General features: G+C 46.5%; 1 protein-coding gene across 5 annotated transcripts in view; it reads right to left on the reverse strand.

The window, feature by feature from the left end:
- Positions 1–1,586: 1,586 nt before the first annotated feature.
- The window catches only part of Itgae (integrin subunit alpha E), a 45,927-nt gene continuing 29,671 nt past the window's right edge, over positions 1,587–17,842 (reverse strand). For 2 of the 5 annotated variants that reach the window (XM_029557465.1, XM_029557464.1), the window contains exons 20-30: positions 17,086–17,218; positions 15,844–15,942; positions 15,242–15,321; positions 14,619–14,693; positions 13,815–13,878; positions 13,625–13,732; positions 9,743–9,799; positions 9,388–9,483; positions 7,834–7,929; positions 2,859–2,969; positions 1,587–1,873 (exon numbers count right to left, since the gene is read on the reverse strand). In XM_029557465.1, coding sequence (XP_029413325.1) covers positions 1,781–1,873; positions 2,859–2,969; positions 7,834–7,929; positions 9,388–9,483; positions 9,743–9,799; positions 13,625–13,732; positions 13,815–13,878; positions 14,619–14,693; positions 15,242–15,321; positions 15,844–15,942; positions 17,086–17,218 — 1,012 coding nt within the window. In that variant the 3' untranslated portion in view covers positions 1,587–1,780. Of the gene's footprint in view, positions 1,874–2,858; positions 2,970–7,833; positions 7,930–9,387; positions 9,484–9,742; positions 9,800–10,289; positions 10,568–13,624; positions 13,733–13,814; positions 13,879–14,618; positions 14,694–15,241; positions 15,322–15,843; positions 15,943–17,085; positions 17,219–17,842 lie in introns of those variants that run through there. The other 3 variants (XM_029557466.1, XM_029557467.1, XM_029557468.1) reach the window with 3 other exon arrangements.

The following is a 17,842-nucleotide window of genomic DNA, read 5'->3' on the forward strand; positions in this document are numbered from 1 at the left end:
TTACTCTACCTCACCCAGTTGTAATAAGTCTCCAGCAGTTCTCAGGTTAGGGCTGGCCCACTGCCCATTTCCCTCACACACTCAGGGTCCTTATCTGACCAAGTTGGCATGGGTCTTGTGCTTGACGTCCACTTACTGTTTCAACCATCACCGCAAGTTCACCTGAGCTAGCTTCCAGTGGCCTGAAAGCCTCTGTTTCCCCATGTTCATGGACCAACCCTGGCTTTTACAATCTCTCCACCTCCTCTTCCGCAATGATCCCTGAGCCACACAAAACTTTTTAATTGAAAACAATTGGGGCATGGAACCAAACAGGGAATCCTCAAAAGAAGAAATGCAAATGACTGAGAAATACTTTCAACACCCTTTGCCGAGCATGTTTAGAACAATGGCTCTGCTATACACCAGCCTTGTAGCCTTGCATATGTTTACTTCTCCTTAAAACAGAGATAAGACCACCAAAATACAAAGCTCAGGCCTGGCATGGTCCCACACTCCAGTGATCCCAGCATTCTGGAGGCTGGGGCAGAAGGGTCTCAGGTCCTAAGCTGGATTGAGTTATGTAGTTAGGTCATGTCTCAGAAAACCAAACGAATAAAAGAAGCCCGATGCATGCTTTCTTAAAAGGGACCAGAGCACACAGCAGGAGATCCACAAGGCTGGTTGGGAAAAAAAATCTACACATCTTGTTCCTATGGTTTGACTGAAATTGAATGTTTCAACTATGAATGCCGGCAGCAGTACCTGTAACCTAGATAACAACGGAAGATTTAACACCTCTCCTCACATTATACCCATTGCAGATATGTCTAAATGTATTTTAAGCTCACCACTGTTTTTTTTGGGGGGGTGGCTTTTAGAGACAGGGTCTCCCTGTAGCCCTAGCTGTCCTGGAACTCACTAAGTAGACCAGGCTGGCCTTGAATTCACAGAGATCCACCTGCCTGCCTCTGCCTCCTGAGTGCTGGGATTAAAGGCATGCGAGACCACACCTGGCTTATCATTGTTTTTTCAATATTTATTATTTTTATTTTTGTGTATGAGTGTTTGCCTGCATGTGTGTATGTATACCCAGGTTCAGCTCCCAGCACCCACATGGTGGCTAACAAACTCTAGTTCCAGGGGATCTGACTCTTTTGGCCTCTGAGGGCATTGCATGACACAGATATACTTGCATACATGCAGGCAAAATACTCATACACATAAAATAAAAATAAAGAAAGCAGAACATTTTTTAAATAAAATTCATTTTTAAATAAACTAAAACCTTTTTTTTTAATGTGTATGTGTGTGCTGCCTGCATATAGGTAAGTATACCTGTGGAGGTCAGAAGAGGCTGTCAGATCCCCTAGGACTGGAGTTACGAACAGTTGTTAGCTGCCATGTGGGTGCTAGGATTCAAACCTGGGTCTTCTGCAAGAATAACCAGTGTTCTTAACCGCTGAGCCATCTCTCCAACCCCCATTAATAAACTAAAAACTTTTAAGAATACAATCAATAATTTTGAAAAAGAATAAAAAATTCATCTTATCAGTCATCAAAATGTACTGCACATTGTGAGAATATATATGTGTTAGAGGCACTGCTGTAAAGCCAAATTTAACTTTATTTAATGACAAATGTGTCCCAAGCTTCCCTTCTGCAGAGTGTACAGACTCTTTGAGGACAATCTGTGGCTGCAAACAACTTTCTACAGTTTGCCAATATTCTTGGACCATCCTAAGGAAAGAAAGCGGCAGACAGAGCTTCCAGCCAGTGCCCAGTGGTGAGGACGCAGGTCCTAATTTTCTGTGAGCAGACTGTCTTCCTTCAGCTGGGCCTTCCTTATGCTCTCCAAGTTCAGTTGTTGATACTTTCTTTTAAAAAAACCACACTGAAACAAAGAGGAGGGAAGCCTAGTTACAGGCCTAAAATGGCCACCTGTTCTAGAGACTGTCATTCTGGTTGTGCCTAAACAGCTCCAGACTCCTCTGCCTCTCACACTTCTGTTCCCTCCCCTCCCCTAAGCCTCCCTATGAAAGTCAATTCTTCCAGACCCTTCTTAAGGGCTGCCTTTCCCAGTGATCATCCCCCAGGCAGAGCTGGCCTCCCACCTTCCCCTGAACCTCAGAGCACTTACACCCTTTTAACTAACTCTGCAAACAGTATAGTTTCATTTGTGCTGGATCTGATCCTATTTATGAAGAATACACAGTACAATCCACTATGCTAAAGGCAGAAAGAGATCATGCAAGACTCCTGTATCCCAAAGCTCAGAATCTAGGAAGAGGGAGGAAATTACAATACAGCATAAGGCCGGCCACTTGGGAGAGCTTCAGAAGGGAGCTCTCAGGATAAGCACCTATAGCACAGAGCCTCCGGGAGCCTTGGTTAAGTTTTCAGAGAAGAGCGTGAGCAAGGTGTGACAGTGGGAGCCGGCACTCCTGGCAAGAGGAGTCACATGCTTCCCAACACGAACACATTTAAGGAATGGTTTGGAGCTGGTTTGGAGGAAAAAACAAAGACTTAGGGTGCTGAAGGGCAGAGGTTAGGAAGAAGAGGGCCTTAAATAGCACTGGAGGAGTTTGGATTCTAGTTTGGGGAGGACAAAGAAAGAACTTTAAAAGGAGAATGACAATCAGATCCATTTTAGGAACATCTCTCTGTGCTCAAATACTTTGGTCAGGTTCTTATTTTTTCAGAGAGAACCTGGCTGATTCACTTGCCTAAACAGGGTGTATAACTGCAGTAAGAGAGGAAAGAGGCTGCCAGGCCAGGGTAGGTGCACTTGGTCCAAGGCTGGCTTCCTCCACGGTACTGGGCCCAATACCAGAGCCTGGTGTCCTTTCATCATTACAAACACGATGAGCAGAACTGACCTTGAACAGAATGGCTATAATCACCACCAAGACCAGGAGGCCACCAATACTGCTGCCAATGATGAGAGGCAAAGAGAGGAGCTCCTCATCCTTCAGGAAGATGACAGTGATCTGGATAAAGAGATCACCCAATAAGTCAATAGAAGGAAAATGTCCACATGTTATTTCAAGGAGCAAAAGATGAGGACTTGGTAACAAACTGCATATTGATCAAGACTGATGATGGTACAGCAAAAAGCTGGCCATCCCCTGATGCAGCATTTTTTTTTTTTGGTCTTTTTGAGACAGGGTCTCCCCTGTAGCCCCAGCTGTCCTGGAACTCACTATGTAGACCAGGCTGGCCTTGAACTCACAGAGATCCGCCTGCCTCTGCATCCCGAGTGCTGGGATTAAAGGCATGCGCCACCACGCCCAGCTGATGCAGCATTTTATATCACCTAAAATCATCTAATGAGCACAATATTTTATAAGCTATTCTGGTCTCTGATCTAGGTGAGCTAGGATATCAGGAGATGTGACCTTGTGTCTAACAGTCCAAAAAGTTTCCATAGGATCAGCGACAGAATTAAGATTACACAACAGCTGTACCCTCTATGTCCTTGAGCCCCATGGTCATTATCCCCAAAGTGATGGCTTCTTTAAATGATCTCCAAGTCCTTTCCAGCTCAGTCTGACAGACACTTTTAAATCTTGCATAAGTCCCTGGGGCTAGAGAGATGGCTCAGCGGTTAAGAGTACTGACTGCTCTTGCAGAGGACCCGGGTTCGATTCTCAGCACCCACATGGCAGCTACAAACCATCCTTAACTCCAGTTCCAGGGGAATCTGAAGCCCTCTTCTGACCTCCATGGCATGGCACAACACAGGTGCACTCACATACATGCAGGCAATACACTCATACACATAAAATAAAAATAACAAATAAAATATTTTTTTAAAATCTTGCATAAGTCCCTAAAGTCTTTGGCAATACATTTTTCCAAAAGAAATACATAGGCAGGGCCTGCCAGCTCTTGCTAAGAGCATGCAGCCCTCGGGGACAGTATATCAAGTGTGAAGCTCTGTCCATCTACAGTACTTGCAGAACTCTTCTAGTAGAAATCATTCTGTTTTCCTAAGACTCCTATGATTTCAGAAGTCTTGTCTTCTCTCACAGATGACTGGGCTGAAGAGCTCTGGGGATATACCTCCTGCCTGGGACCTGGCTCTCCTGGTACTGGTCGGAGCATCTTGCCAGGACACAGGTGGGGCCAGATGGGCATCACAACTAGCTGTTGCAGTGTTTAAGCAGCAAGGTCAGGAATGCTTTGGAGGGATTTCCATACAGGGTATGGAATAAAAAAAAAGTTGCCCTTGAGGCCTCTTCCATTTAAGTTACAAATGCTGACTGACTCAGGCCTGGCCCTCCAGGCCCAGCTTAGCTCACAGGTAGCTGAACTTTACAGAAGTAAGCTCCTCCTATTTCTTGAGAACAGGGGGCAGCAGAGCAGGTGGGAGGAAGCACAGGAACAGCTGGCTTTCACCTCAGCAGAAGAATGAAAGGCAGAAAGGGGAGACAGGACTCCAGAACCTGGGTGAGGAGACACAGGAAGCCCCAAGATAGAAGCCCCAATAGGCCAGAGTGGAATGGAACAGCACACATACTTCTCAAAGTCCTCTTCCCTTGTCCTCTTTGAAATGCACAGGTTCCCACAAAGTGCCCCAAAGCCACTCTAGCATAGGGCAAGGGAGAAGCAGGACATGGGGCCCCACTACTTGTGGCAAACACTAGAGGGTGGGAGGTCCAACAGCCATTCTTTCCTTCAGAAAGGAGTCACAGGGGTCAAAGCCAACGTGACAGAACAGCCACCATTGTGGCTGAGAGGAGATTTGGTCTGCACAAACCACACGGGAAGGAGGCGCCTCAGAGCTTTCAGGAAGTCTCTTCCCTGAATAATGGGGGCACATGGAGAAAACTCCTCTTGCTGACCTCATGTCTCCTGCTTTGTATTATGTCATGTAAAAACACTAGATGAATATACCTAACCCCAAACTCCAAGCTCCAACATACTCCAAAATCCAAAACTTTTTTGAGTACCATATTAGCAACTCAAAACATTTTGGATTTTTGGAGGATGACAGCTTTTAGATGTTCATATTAGGGATGCTAAACTACAAAATTCTACAAAATTTCAAACTCTGAAAAGCTCTGACACCTGAAACACTCGGGAGTGAAGTCTGAAGGATACTTGGGCTGTAGAACACTTAGAGACATGACAACTAACTCTGCTGGCTACAGGGAAGGCATCACCATCAACAAGGATCAGAGCAGGGAGGCGGCTGAGCCTGGGTCTGCCTCCCTCTAACAGTATATGCCTGTATGGGATCCTTACCTGTGGCTCAAATGCATTTGGATAGACAATTGTTTACAATCATCTATTGTTGAACATCAGTTAGTCATCACAGAAACCACCACATATTTCATTTATTAGAACACAGAATTTAAAGAAAGGGATTTAAAGGAATCTATGCTATAGAAATAAAAGCATAAATTAAGGATATACACGTAAGAAACTGTTAACAGCAACTACTTTGGGAAGGGGGAGTTAGGATGTGGGAAAGGGGAGAGTGAAGGAACCATTATTTTCAACTGGCACCTTCTATAGGTACTGTATTTCATTGTATTACTTATTTTATTTTATTTGTTTATTTTTGTCTTTTTGAGACAGAGTTTCCCTGTAGCCCCAGCTGTCCTGGAACTCACTATGTAGACCAGGCTGGCCTTGAACTCACAGAGATCCACCTGCCTCTGCCTCCCAAGTGCTGGGATTAAAGGTGTGCGCCACCACACCCAGCTGTATTACTTTTTATTTTAAACAGGGTCTCATTCTGTTTCACTACTACTTTTTTTTTTAAATACAGGCACTTCTATTTCTTCCATATCATTTTCTATATTAGAAATACCTCTGGGGCCAGCAAGATGGCTCCATGAGTAAAGGCACCTGCCATCAGGCCTGATGACCTGGGTTCAATCTCCAGGACCTACATGGTAGAAACAGAGAGCCAACTCCTGCAAGTTGTCCTCTGACCTCCACATGTACACCAATGGCATGCACATGTGCACATACATATACATACCAGACAGATGGATGGATGGATAATTGATAAATAGAGAGAGAGAGAGAGAGAGAGAGAGAGAGAGAGGAGAGAGAGATCAGTGGGTGGATGGATGGACAGATGGATGGATGGATAGATAGATTAGAAATATTCCTTGAAAAGCTGAGCATGTTGAATGCCAAATAAGATGTTCCAGCTTCTGCAATAGTGACGCATCTAGTGTATGTACAACCAGCAAATTTTCTATTGGATCTAATGCTCGCTCCTAGAGGTGGAACACACATCTGGTACAGTAGACCAAGCCAACCCCCTATGGCAGGGAGGGATATAGGTCCCAGTGGGGAAGCCACTGCCAATTGTTTTGTTAGATGGATGTGATGCACCTGTGTTTATGCCCATAGGTTAAGTTATTATAGCAGTCATTGTTTAGATGTTCTTGCTTCTTGCTGTTTATGTTTGTATAGTAGATGGAATGCCACTGAAATGGGCCAAAAGCCCATGGAAAACAGATGATTCAGAGACCTGAAAGCTCAGTGCCTTGCCACAATGGGAGGAAGATCATCCCTCACCCATCACCCCCTCCAAGGCTCAGGGACTTTTGCAGAAAAGGTTGTCAGAAAGAATGTAAGAGCTGGAGGAAGGGGTGGAGTGTTAACTGGAAGTGTCCTCCGACCACTATGCCGGCAAGCTATAGTCACACCTCCTTCCCACATGCATCAATGAGTCAGTGGGGGGAGTCAGTTACCCCTCCCATCCAATCAGTCAACCTTAGCTGCATGTGAGGGAGGGGCTAAGGATATATAAGCCAAGAATGCCGTGAGGCACCTCTCTCACCATTTTGTGCAGCTGTTGGGAAGTCACAGGATACATATTTGAGTGTGGATTTTCCAGCACAGCCATAAATGGGGGGTGCCCATTCTTCTGTAAATAAACCCCCACCCTATGCTCTGTTAGCAAGCCCAATAAACTCATTAGGATTTTCAAAAAAAAAAAAAGAACAGAGTTAATGGAAACCTTCATTAGTCCACCAAAGTTGACCCCATGTTGGCCAGTCCTTTGGTCTTTGATTTCTTATTCCTATTCCCCCCCCCCTTAAATTCATTGTATATATATTGTTTTATGTAACCTGCTTCAAGTTATTTCTGGAAACAATGTGTTAAAAATGGCCTCTCTTTGGAAGAATATATATTTTTTAAACTATTTTATTATTTTTATTTTATGTGTATGAGTGTATTGCCTGCACGTATGTGAGTGCACCCGTGTCGTGCAATGCCGTGGAGGTCAGAAGAGGGCTTCAGATTCCCCTGGAACTGGAGTTAAGGATGGTTTGTAGCCACCATGTGGGTGCTGGGAATTGAACCCTGGTCCTCTGCAAGAGCAGTCAGTGTTCTTAACCACTGAGCCATCTCTCTAGTCCCTTTTTTAAACTATTTTTTAAAAAGCTGAGCATGTTGAGATCATGCCATGCTCTGCCCTAAGTTATTGTATTGTGTAGAACAGTGGTTTTTCGGGACAGCCTTGTCCTGAAGAACCATCTGTTTTCCTGCTTGCTTGTTGAGACAGGGTCTCCCTGAAGCCCCAGCTGTCCTAGAACTTGCTACGCAGACTACTTCCTAAATTATTTTCAAAATGAATATATTTTCAAATCTAAGTACACCCTGTATATTGATGCCAGCCTAGTTATTTCAAGTTAGACCTTCTCAGTTCAGGCTTCTTAGTCAAACTGCCTTATTTTGTAGATGGAAAAATGAGGCAAAAGTTCAAAGTCACTAAAGCAGCTGGTGGCAGAGCCAAGATCGTAGGTGACAACAGGGCACATCTGTGCAGTGGCTCATGAATAGCTCTCCCAGAACACCAACCAAAAGGCAGCCAGGAGTTACCTTAGTTCTGTGGTTCTCTGCATTCAGCCCCTCATAGAGAGACTTGTTGAAAGATATTTCACTGAGGACCTGCAGTTCTGTTACATCTCTGAGTAACTGTAAGATGAGGGGAGGTGGGAAGGAAATTAAACATATTTTAGGCATGGACTGACTGTTTCCGGGCAGAACCCAACACTTTCCCTTTAAACATACCCCTTCTCCAGTATTCCCATGGTCTCATTAATGGCCCCCAGTAGCCACACAGTTATCCAAGCAAGAAGCCCTCAACTTCTTTTCCCCTACCTTTTGCCTCATGCCACAACCCCATCCAAAAATTACTTCTTGATAATTCTTTTTCTGAAACATTCTGTCTTGCACATGGCCCTTTTTCTCCACCCCCACATTACTCTCATCTGAACCACTATAAGATGTTAAACTTAATCACTTGTTCCCGCTTTTGAATAAGGCCTCTCTCTGAAAATAATATTTGAACAATGTTATGCAAATTAACTACAAGTACAAAGGTCCTGTGTGCACAATGATATTGGCTGAAAGAACAGAAATGACCAAATGTCTGGTTATAAGAGAGGAGGGAGTAGCCGGGCGTGGTAGTGCATGCCTTTAATCCCAGCACTCAGGAGACAGAGGCAGGCCGATCTCTGTGAGTTCAAGGCGAGCCTGGTCTACATAGTAAGTTCCAGGACAGCTGGGGCTACAGGGACACCCTGTTTTAAAAAAGACCAAAAAAAAAAGAGGAGGGAAAGAGGAGTATTAGGCAAAGAATTAAGTAGAAACCGGGGCATGTCATTCTTTACATGCTATGAAAGAAGTACAGATTTTAATCTAAGTGTATTCACCTCCAAAGTCCACTGCTTTTGTTTGTTTGAAGCTTTTAATTTTTGTTTTCAGAGGAAACTGACACACCTACTATTTACTTTTAGAAGGTGAGTAGATGTTAAGCGAAGAAATGCTTGCTTTTTCTAAAAATTGTATGTATGTGTGTATGTGTACATGAGTGCAGGTGCCTGTGGAGACCAGGGGAGGCGTTAGATCCCCTAGAGTTGGAGTTAACAGGCAGTTGTGAACCCCCCAACTTGGGTGCTGGGAACTGAACTCACATCCTCTGCAAGAACAGTACGCACTCTTAACTGCTGAGCCATCTCTCCAGCCTGTGATGAGTTATTTGTAAAAGTTATGGGAAAAGCCAGGGCTCAAGGACAGCAGGTTATATAATAGTCCCAGCAAGAGATAGTGACCCGAATACAACAGCAGCGGCACAGACAGGGAGAAGTGAGCGATTTAACATGTATTCTGGAGGTGAGATGGCGTGGCTTGGGCAAGGAACGACGTGGGGATGCAGCAAAGGGAGGAGTCACAAGTCATTCCTACACATCCCAGCATGGAACAGTATTAAGATACCTACTGAAGGCTCCCGAGTAACAGGCTAAAGAGCAGGTTGGGACAGAAGGTGGATCAAGAGATCCATTTTGGACGTTACATTTCAGAAGCTATTCTTTCTAAAGGAGAGGCCCTAGAGCTGGATAACCAAATCTGCAGCATTTCAGTCTCAAGTACCTGCTTAGAGTGATCCAAGGAGAGCTCAGCAGTCACAGTTACATTTTCCTTATTAGACGTGATGTCACAACTCACTGAATGCCATTCTTCTACACGCTGCAAAGGCAAAGTCTTTGTTCACACACAAGATAGAGTCAGCGGTCCCAGAATCGAAGTGAGCTGTTTGAACGCTCACCTTCGCCCAAGCAAAGCGTCAATCAGCCTTGGCAAATGCGGCCAGGAGGCTGAGAGTCTTGGAGCCGCGCTGCAGTTGCCTTCAGAAAGAGCCTTGCAGAAGCAGCAACCCGACCTCTGCCGTCACTGCCCTTCAGGCCTCTCCCCACCTCCCTCCAACTCCTCGGGCGGCTGCACTCACCTGAGCAGGATGGCTTCCACACGCACGCTCCTGACTCTGCTTGCAGGGAGTGAGGACCTGAAACGAGAGCCAGCCATTCCCAGGTATACACAAAGTCTCGCCCGCCAGCGCCCCCTGGCGGCTCCCTGGAGGTCCGGCGTGCTGAGCAGCCGAGGTCGGGCGCTAGGACCCAGCGGACGGGCGCAGCGCTCGCGGCGCGGAAGTCTCGCGGTGTTTTCGTTTGAACTGCCGGGCGGGCGCCGGCCATGGAGGCGGCGGTCTCGCGGCGCGGTAACCGGCTCTTCAGAACGTACGGGGCAAGGGGCGTCGGGAGGCTGCAGCGGCAGGCGAGTCGGCCCGCCGTGCAGTGGTTCTCGCCGCAGGACCGGAAGCGCTTCTTCAGCAGCAGCCCCAGCAGCGGCGAGCCGTCGCAGTCTGTCACTTCCGACGACCCGGACGACCCAGACTTCCCCGGCAGCCCGGTGAGCCGGCGGCGGAGACGTACCGGTGGCCGCGGCGCCCGGGGCGGGCGGACCCAGCCAGCCAGCCCGAGACGCCAGGGGCTGCGGGCCCGGCCCCCGCTGAAGTGCAGCACCCCGTGCGGCCCGCTCCGACCGCAGCCCTTCCCCAGCGGCACCCCGGGCCGCTGGAGCCGCGACCTCAGAGTGTGCGGTCTGCCCCGCGACGATGATGAGCTGGGCACCAGTGCCTCTCTGTTCAGCTCCCCGGCCTCGCCCGATGCGGCCGGCGGCTCCCACCTGCCGCCAGGCTCTCTGGATGGAGCCTCCCTGCCGTACGCCCTAGAAGCAGCTGCGGATGAAGGCAGGTTCTCCCGGATGGCGCGCCCTGCCGGAGCCAGAGTCAGGTCATCTCTTTTTAGCCTTGTGGACCCAGAGACCCCAGAGGACTGCGAGCTTGAGATGGTTAGAAAGAATGTGAAGAGGCCCTGTTTTGGAAGGCGGCAGACTGAAAGCAAGCTAAAGGGCCCGCCTCCGGCAAGCACAACAGAGAGGACCGCGAGCCAGGACTCTGTCCAAATGGTCGTGTTTCAAGGGTACGACCAGGCAGACCCCGAAGAGGCCAGTGCCTGCAAAAGCTCTGTAGCGGGGACAAGCAGCAGGCCTAAGAGAACTGGGCTAAGCCAGAAGAGGAAACGTCAGGAAGCAGTGGAAACCTCTGCCCTCCGCGACCACCAGTCTAAGAAGGGGAAACAGTCATTCCCCTCCCAGGACCTGACTCGTTTACAGAAAGCCTGTTCTTGGAACAAAACCAGAGCCTCTTTCAGTTTCCACAAGAAGAAAATTATAACTGATGTGTCAGAAGTATGCAGCAGCTACACCATTGCCACTTCTCTCTCTGAGTCCCGCCTGTCGGAATATTCATCCGCTCCAATCATGAACAGAACAAACAGTGCCCAGTCTTCTTGGCGGTCCTCTTGTATATATTTGCTGAGCCCCTTAAAGACTCTGCATGTCACAGACAAAAAGGCATCTGATGCTGAAAAGGTCTATGGGGAATGCAATCAGGAAGGACCTGTCCCATTTAGCCATTGCCTTTCCACAGAAAAACTGAAACACTGTGAGAAGATTGGGGAGGGGGTGTTTGGTGAAGTGTATCAAACAATTACTGATCAAATGCCTGTAGCCTTAAAAATCATTGCTATTGAAGGGCGAGATTTAGTCAATGGATCCCATCAAAAAACCTTCGAGGAAATCCTGCCGGAGATCATCATCTCCAAAGAGCTGAGCCTCTTGTCTGATGAGGTGTACAACCGCACAGAAGGCTTTATTGGGCTGAACTCAGTACACTGCGTTCAAGGGTCTTACCCTCCCTTGCTCCTCAAAGCCTGGGATCACTTTAACTCAACCAAAGGGTCTTCCAATGACAGGCCTGACTTTTTTCAGGAAGACCAGCTCTTTATTATACTAGAATTTGAGTTTGGTGGGATTGACTTAGAGCAAATGAAGACCAAGTTGGCCTCTGTGGCTACTGCAAAAAGCATTCTACACCAGATCACAGCATCCCTGGCAGTGGCTGAGGCATCGCTGCACTTTGAGCACCGGGACTTACACTGGGGGAATGTGCTCTTAAAGAAAACCAACCTCAGAGAGCTGCACTACACCCTCAATGGGAAGACAAACAGCATTCCCACCCAGGGCCTGCAAGTCAACATCATTGACTACACCTTGTCACGCTTGGAGCGGGATGGCATTGTGATTTTCTGTGATATTTCCTCCGAAGAGGACCTATTTACAGGTGATGGTGACTACCAGTTTGAAATCTACAGGCTCATGAGGAAGGAGAACGGAAACTGCTGGGGTGAATATCACCCTTATAATAATGTGCTCTGGTTACATTACCTCACAGACAAGATTCTAAATCAGATGCGCTTTAAGACTAAATGTCACACCACTGCCATGAAACAAGTAAAGAAAAAGCTCCAGCATTTCCATAAGACGGTACTAAACTTCAGCTCTGCCACTGACCTGCTCTGCCATCACAGCCTATTTAAATAAGCCAGGTGGAGCCTACTGTCAACCTGAGTGGGCACTGGCCTGGAAGCCTCTGGTACTGTTTTTAACCTCTACTCCTAGAGCAGGATGGCAGTAGAGAGGCCATTAAATGTTTCCAGTCAGCTTTTTAAGAAAGATTGTTGTTTTCAAAAGGTAACTGAAATGTTCGTTGAAATGATTAAACCTGCTGTTAACAAATGTTCTTAAAAATAAACTACACATGAGGACATGTGTGGACACATATAAGTCCCCCTAATAATGTCAGCAGAGTGTACCCTGTAAGTCTGATATTTCCATTTTTAAGCCTTGACACCTGGTGTAGATGGAGTGAAATCCGTAATCAGAAGAGCCCAGGCCTCTGGCGCTGCTTCACCTGACACTTGAGGTATTGAGGCTGGTTTTGGAAGCCAGACTTCAGATGAGTAATTTACTGAAAGCAGAGTGGGTGGGGCAGAGCAGAAGAAAGGTGAAAAGAGAGGGTGTGCACGTGCATGGGGAGTGTGGGAAGTGGCACGTGTTCATCAAGTTCACACGCCAAAACAAGCAGAATTTACGATTTCAGATGGTAAAATAAATGTCTCCATGGCTACTGAAAATGTTTGCTTTTTTTTGCTAATTTTCATTGAAGAAAGGGAAACAAATTCTGCTTTAAGATCTTAGTGGTTAATTTTCCTTTTGAATGTTGCTCCTAATGTTTTCCCAAAGCTAGTCTTGTTTCTGCTAAAGCTCTGGCTGTTTGTTGTTTTGGTTTGGTTTGGTTTGGTTTGGTTTGAAACTTTTTAAAGCATCTTGGTTTGTATGCAGGTGCACAAGTGTATGTATTCGTAGTGTATGAGGCCAGAGGACAACCTCAGGTGTCATCCTCAGGAACAACATCCATCTTTGAGATAAGAATCTCTCATTAGCCTGGGGCACAACAATTAAACTAGATTGGCCACCCTGGGAGCCTCTGGAATCCTCCTTCCTGTCTTCATTTCCCTAGTGCTTGTTACAAGCCTGTGCCACCACAACCAGCATTTTTCATGGGTTCTGGGATCAAACTTGAGCTTGCAAGGTAAGCGTTTTACTGACAGCCATCCCCTAGCCCTTGGTTTTGAGGTACTAAGAACTGATCCAGGGCTTTATGCATGATAAGCAAGCATTCCATCACTAAGCGAAATCCCCAGGCCCCTTTATTTTGAGACACAATCTCACTTAAGTCCAGGCTGGTCTTGAATTTACTCTGAAGCCAACTTGTGAACCTCTCACATCAGCCTCCCGAATAGCTGGGACAATAGGCCTCTGCCACCGGGCCTGACTAAAGCTCTAGTTTTTACACCTTTGAGAATCCATAGTCATTCTGGAAAGAGAAAGATGATTTTTTTTTTTTTTTTAAATCTCATCTAAGTACCTGACTCCTTGTCACATTCTTCACGCTTACAATCTGGAGCGCTCCTAATTTGATTGGGACACAAATTTGCAACTGGAATAGAGCTCCAAAGAGATTTTCCCCATGAACCTGCCAGATAAAATCAGAACAGGAAATCAGAGCTCACGTTGCTTTGCCAGCTGTAGCTTTGCAATAAACACTAAGCACTTACATTGAAAAGGAATTCTTTGTGGTCTGAAAGCCCCCGGCTTGTGTTCATGTACATCACTGATGGTCTGCAATGACAGGGCATGTTAGGATACTTTCTCATTTTGAATGGACATGAATGCTGATAACTGGATGCACTAGGACAGACAGCAGCGAATCTTAAGAGGAATCCTAACTGCATGCTGTGCAGTCAGACTCTGCGGAGTGGCCTTGCTTCTCTCCTGTTTGTGTGTACATGTGTATGTGGGTGCACTCACCTGGGTGTGCTTGCAGAGGCCAGAGGTTGACATCAGGTCTACCTTGTTTTATTGATACAATCTCTCACTGAACCTGGACCTTGTCATTTCAGCTAGACTGGCTGGCCAGCAAGCTCCCAGGATCCACCTGTGTCTACCCATCCCAAGTACTGAGGTTACAAGTGGGCACCGCAGCACCTGATTTATATGTGAGTGCTGGGAATCCAAACTCAGACCCTCATGCTTGTGTGGTGATTAACCACTGAGCCATCTTCCCAGCCCCTCTCCAACTCTTCCCAATTCCACAGCCCCTCTCTTCCCTTCTATAGTATCACACTGACTCCCTTTTGTAGCAAAACCAGTTAGCACTGGTTCTTTTGAATGACCACTATGGTGTTTCAAAAACCCAATCATTAGTATCAAAGAGAGCCCGGGTTCTAAGCAGCCTCCTTTCAAAGAAGGGCATTCATTGCTCATCCATCCTGACGGTCACTTCTGTCCGAGACAAAAAACCCAAAGCTGTACTTTCTGCATGCCAGTGTCACAGGTGTTGGCCCCTGGGGAGTACTTACCTGGAGAGAACTGCAATGAAGGCATGCCTGAATTGAAGCCTGTGGGTGTCTCTGGCCAAAGACTTGTCATTGGAACTGGGAATAAGAATGTTAGTTCACAGCACAACTGTTTTGTTACCTTCACTTAGAAGCCCACACAGAGGAATGTTGGTTTTTAAGAGGATTTCTCAGCTTCAACACTTGACATTTGGAGCCAGAGAATTCTGTTACTGACTTATCCTCTGCATTGTACCATGGTTGTAGCCTCTGTGGTCTCTCTCCACTAGAAGCCTGGAGCGCCTTCTAGTTCATGGCAATCATAAATGTCTCCACACGTTGCCTGAGCAGAATTTCCCTTCCCAGCACCATATGCTCCCTACCTTTAAACATGGAGGCTTTGCAGTTAAACATCAGTTAAATAGGTCAGAACTAAGGCTCTAGTTCAAAAACTCATTCCCCCAGAGTATGCCCTAATCTTGTGTGAATAAAAATACTTTAAATTTCTGGTAAGAGTCACAACAGAGGCCTTGTGTGGGCTCAGTAAAGTTCCCTTTCTGGGCAGGGAGGGGCCACAGCGCTCACAGCATGTACCTGAGGGGTTTCTCCCAGGCTGGAGCCTGAGTGCTAATACAGTCACTACTTACTTGGAGATGGTCACAGTGATGTCTGCTGTCCTATTTGGGAAGATACTCTCCTCTAGCTGCCAGACAACTGAGACATTTGCCTGTTTTAAAGGGGGACATAAAAGAGTAAGTGAAAATGGTCATTGGATGGCTGCCTTATTAACTCGATCCAAACTACTTTATACTGACTAAGCAGCACTAGGACACCCGGTTTACATGCCTCCAGGTTACATTCCTCACATTTTTGGTAGCACAGTATATTTCCACAGCCACTATTTCATGTGTGCCTCACAATACAAGCGTGGAGTGAGCCAGGTAGATCATTCCCCTTCTGCAACTGAGGAAACCGCAGCAGAGATTTCCCACAGTACAAAGAAAATAGGTCTGATGTGCATACTGTGCCCACGTCCCTCTGCTTTCTACAGGGAAGCCAACGCTGCCTATGCCCTACAGTGGAAATTAATCTCTGCATTCCCACCAATACTCTTCAGAGCAGCCTTGGCAGTTCTAAAGCACTGCTATGCATTGACTATAGCAAAGGGAAGCAGAGAGACCACAACTGGAAGATGCAAATGAGTGGGAACTCCAGGGTAGTGAGAGGAACCAGCCAAAGATAGACTCACAGATGATCTCTTGAGTATGGGGTGACCAATCTTGCAGTTCATGAGCACGGCAGAAACAACTGGTTTAGGGTCATCACACTGAATGTCTGGAGAGGAAGGCTGTCAACACAGAAGGGGATGCTTTTCTTGAGCAAAAGAACAGTTTCCTTGTACCAATTCACTGATTTTTTTACATGTCATGCTGCCAGGAGCTGGGGACACAAGCCACACTTGGTCCCTGGCCTCCTCACATCTGAGAGTTGGGTATAAATACAAAGCCTAAGGGATGGTTCAGTGAGAGGAAATGAGCAGTAGAGAGACTGGTTCCAGCTAGCAGGACTGTGAAGTCCGAATGAGGAAGGAGGCATTGGAACTGGGCTGTGGACCAGTGCAAGTGTCACTCTGAGATGGAGGAGAAGGTCTGCATGGGCTCAAGCCCTGCCATGTGACTTTCCAACCAGGGCTCCTCATCTAGACTACAAATACAGAAAATGGTTTCCCCACAAATAGTCTCATCACTAGTTCCATTCTACATACATAGGAGAGAATTTCATTTTTTCACACAGTGGATGCTAATTTAGGCCAAACTGCCCTTTGGGGTGTCCTCACCCAACAAAGGAAAATGCAGAGCTATTAGAGGATTCTAGGGGTGGGAGATCAAGATTAAAGTGAAATGTAAACAGAACAGTTCAGATAGCCTCAAAGCAGGGCAGAGGAAAGGAATCAGTTAGTGCCAGCTACAATTTGGTCCCTATTAATATGCATGTGGAATGCAGCTCTATCTCAGCTAGATATTGTATCTACTGTGTCAAAGTGACTTAGATTCTCAGACAAGAGTGAGATGGTATCCTTCTTGATATAACATCAAACACCAAAGTTTCTGACCATCTTTGAAATAAGAGAACAAAACTTTTCGGCGATCTGACACTTTAGCTACATGTTTCCTAATGTCTTCTCACCTGACTGTGTCTGTGATCCCTGCCAGGTGAACAGCAGGGCAGAATTTTTACTTCTCAATGCCTAAGCTCATAAGCTTATCTCTTATCTCTCACAGTCCTGGCTAAGAAAGGTTGCAGTCAGGGTTGGGGGAATATGTAGAGAAACGGTGCCACAGAAGGGTTTTAGGGCATATGCATTGGACTGGAGAGGATTCATCTCATTGCTATTCGAGTGCTGGCAGAGCAGGAGGCTTCCACAGAAAAGCAGATGGGCCACAAGGGAAAGCCACGAGCTGCATGTTTCCCAAGCTGCTGCCATAGTTACCTTCTGTATCCTCTTAAACTGTAAGTTTATAGGGTAATTCAGAGCCATGTTTGTCATATAGGAATCTTCCCCAGAGTTAGTTAGGCTGATGTTCACGGTCAGTTCTTTTGTGACACCCACCACCAGGTCCTGCCTGTGCAAGGTAAAAAGAAATGTTGCCGATTTATTAAATCTGTAAATACTTCCAAACTACAGAAGAGCACATTCTCAACTAGCTTCTGAAATAACATGCCTAAAGGTCTAGATTTTCTTTTAACACAACCAGATGCGGGTCCACCTTCAGTGGTGTGTGAGATTATAGTGGCTACCATTTACTTAGTGACTACCATGTGTCAAACACCATACCTCCTGTACTCAATTAATCCTCAGAATTACCCTACAAAGTAGTATAATCACTTTCTGTTTTGAAGAAGAGGAAACAGAAAGCAAGAGACCCCTTTTCCCAAGTCTAAAAGCCTCCAAAGAAAGTTGAGGATCCAAATCCGCTTTCTACCATGGTGACCTTCAGCAAGATCTTTCATGACATAAACCCATCTATTTCATAAATATTTATGGAGTACTGTAGACACACCAGCTGCTCCCCTGCAGTCAGCAGAGAGTAAAGCACCCCTTTTTTTTTTAGCTCAGTTTTCCCACACACAAAATCACTCAGGCCCCTCCAATCAAAATCCTACAGTTAGCCAGGGCTGCAGCTCAGTTGGTACAGTGCTTGCCTAGGGCTCAAAGGCCTCAGTCAGATCCCCAGCACGACATAAAC

Source organism: Nannospalax galili, unplaced genomic scaffold, assembly GCF_000622305.1.
Source record: "Nannospalax galili isolate Female #2095 unplaced genomic scaffold, S.galili_v1.0 scaffold888, whole genome shotgun sequence".
NCBI classification, from domain to species: Eukaryota; Metazoa; Chordata; class Mammalia; order Rodentia; family Spalacidae; genus Nannospalax; species Nannospalax galili.